Below are 2,700 nucleotides of genomic sequence, written 5' to 3'. Positions count from 1 at the left end.
CAGCTGGACAGGGATCAACACCACTAATACTGCTGACACATGTCTGTGCTCATGGACAGTGCTCACAGTGATCCCAGGGTGTTTGCAATGGCAGGAGATGTGTTTGGGTGGGCACTAGCTCCAGCCTGTGGTGTTTCACTGAGGGTGCAGGAATCACTCTCCCGTGCCCCTTCCCTGGGACCCCAGTCCCTCTTCAGGGATTGCAGAGCCCTCATTTCTCCGTGCATATCTGGATTTAGTGCTCTGTCTTCGTCTTCTGGTTACTCCACCATGGACCATCTTTCATTCTGTGAGGCTCCACTCACTTCCCTGCCCCAGGCACACACTGTCCCTGGAGATCCCCTGAGCTTTCCTGGGGGCTCCGATTCCCCTCCAGAAGGATGGGCATCTCTCATCAGCACTGTCACCTGGGGGACAGCCCAGGGCAGGCAATTCAGAGACCATTCCCCATCTGCACTGACAATGGTTGCAGAGAAATGATATCTGAGTGYAGCCCTTGGTCCCTARCAAATYACACAGAGATTGTCCCCCGGATCCCATGGAGTTTACAAGCAGAAGAGCAGGCCCTTTTAGGGTGCAATTTCCTTTGGCATATTTTTGGCTCGAGCTTCTGAAGAAAGGCTAGACTTCAGGCACGTCACAGGGGCCATGTTCTTTTATTACGGAAATGTTACTCTGGAGGCCAGGTCTGGCATAAGGATGCCCACTGCCTCATCCTGCCTGTGCTCACAGGACACATAAACATAGAAACACAACTCTACCACCACCAGGTTATGAGAACTCTGGGGCCATATCCACGGAATGGAGCACAGAAAGACAGCATGGAAATGAACAGGAGGAACAACTCTAAAAAGAGAGAGTCCTACTGCTGTGTGAGGATGTGTCTCCAGGAAAGCTGCAGCCCCCATGGGAAGGCTGCAGTGAGAAAATGCCTGCTGTGGCAGTGGGGGGATGATACTGTCAAGCACGGGGTCTGTCCCCACAAGCTGCTGCCTGACTCCCCTCCCCTCCACTCCCCCTCCACTTGTAGTGTTGGAGTGCTGGAGAGGGAACGGACCAGCCCGCGGTGACACTTGCCTGCTGCCCTCACAGGAGAGGGATTTAGGATCATATCTGACTATAGCCAGTGGGAGCTGAGCTCTCCTAATGGACACGGGACCCATGGTCTCACCCCACCTCTACTAGTCTGAGCTTGACTCTGTGCCCCTGAGCTCCCTCGGTGAGTGCCGAAGGAGACCCTGCGAAGGGAAACTCTCCTCATAGCATTGGGGGCATCAGAGGGAGCTCAGACTAGTGAGCTCTGAGGTTCCCCATCTCTGCTGATGAAGGGGGAAGCCTGGCTTCCTGCTTCAACATGGCCTCTGGGTCATATTCAAATGAGGCATTCCTGAGTAGACATAACATGAACCTGATTTTTTTTTTTTTTTAAGGAAAAAGAGAAAAACAAGAAAGAAAGAAATGCAAAACACATTGCATTGATGCCAGACGCCCTGAGGAGTGTATGCACAACGGACAGTTACTGGTGCTGACATTGTACCCATTGAATGAGAYTCTTCAGCGCATCTTTGAGCTCCTTGTTCCTCATACTGTAGAGGAGCGGGTTCACTGTTGGAGGCACCACTGCATACAGAACGGACAGGACCAGATCCAGAGCTGGGGAGGAGATGGAGGGGGGCTTCAGGTAGGCAAACATGACAGTGCTGATGAACAGGGAGACCACGGCCAGGTGAGGCAGGCACATGGAGAAGGCTTTGTGCCGGCCCTGCTCAGAGGGGATCCTCAGCACGACTGTGAAGATCTGCACATAGGACAGCACAATGAAAATGAAACACCCAAAGCCTAAACAAAGACTAACTGCAATAAGCCCAACTTCCCTGAGGTAGGAGTCTGAGCAGGAGAGCTTGAGGATCTGGGGAACTTCACAGAAGAACTGGTCCACTGTGTTGCCTTGGCAGAGTGGTATTGAAAATGTGTTAGCAGTGTGCAGSASAGCATTGAGAARACCACTGGCCCAGGCAGCTGCTGCCATTTTGACACAAGCTCTGGTGCCCATGATGTTCCCATAGTGCAGGGGTTTGCAAATGGCAACAAAGCAGTCATAGGCCATGACAGTAAGAAGAGAAAATTCTGCTGAAAATAAGAAAAAGAAGAAAAAGACCTGGGCAGCACATCCCAAGTAAGAAATGGCCCTCATTCTCCAGAGGGAATTGGCCATGGATTTGGGGACAGTGAGGGAGATGTTGCCCAGGTCAAGGAGGGAGAGGTTGAGGAGGAAGAAGTACATGGGGGTGTGGAGGTGGTGGTCGTAGGCTACGGCTGTGACGATGAGGCCATTGCCCAAGAGGGCAGCCAGGTAGATGCCCAGGAAGAGTGCGAAGTGCAAGAGCTGCAGCTCCCGTGTGTCCGCAAATGCCAGGAGGAGGAACTCATTGAAGGAGCTGCTGTTGGACATTTGCTCCTTTGCAGCACAGGGGGACTGTCCGAGGAAGAAAAGACATTTACAAATTAGGACAGACTTCTCTGAGAAAAACTTTCTTATAACTGCCCCCAAATACACACAATACCTCTCCCCATCTCGGCAGTACCGTCACTGAGCTCCATGGCTTGAGCTCTGGCTTGTGCTGGCTGAGTTTGACAAGAGGAGCAGGGGCCTCTGCCCATGGGCTCCAGAGGAGTCAGCCCAGACCTACAGCACTGCAG

The 2,700-nt window shown here is 52.5% G+C and overlaps 1 protein-coding gene across 1 annotated transcript; it reads right to left on the bottom strand.

Moving 5' to 3' along the window:
- Window positions 1-1,516: 1,516 nt before the first annotated feature.
- On the bottom strand, window positions 1,517-2,455 carry LOC112963195 (olfactory receptor 14A16-like). Its single transcript, XM_026060023.1, has one exon. The coding sequence runs from the start codon at window positions 2,450-2,452 to the stop codon at window positions 1,517-1,519; it is 936 nt and encodes a 311-aa protein (XP_025915808.1). The 5' UTR covers window positions 2,453-2,455.
- Between the last annotated feature and the right edge of the window lie 245 nt (window positions 2,456-2,700).

This window comes from Apteryx rowi, unplaced genomic scaffold, assembly GCF_003343035.1.
Source record: "Apteryx rowi isolate R43461 unplaced genomic scaffold, aptRow1 scaffold_1631, whole genome shotgun sequence".
NCBI lineage: Eukaryota > Metazoa > Chordata > Aves > Apterygiformes > Apterygidae > Apteryx > Apteryx rowi.
Note: the sequence above shows the minus strand (reverse complement) of the source record. Positions and strands in the feature narration are given on the sequence as shown.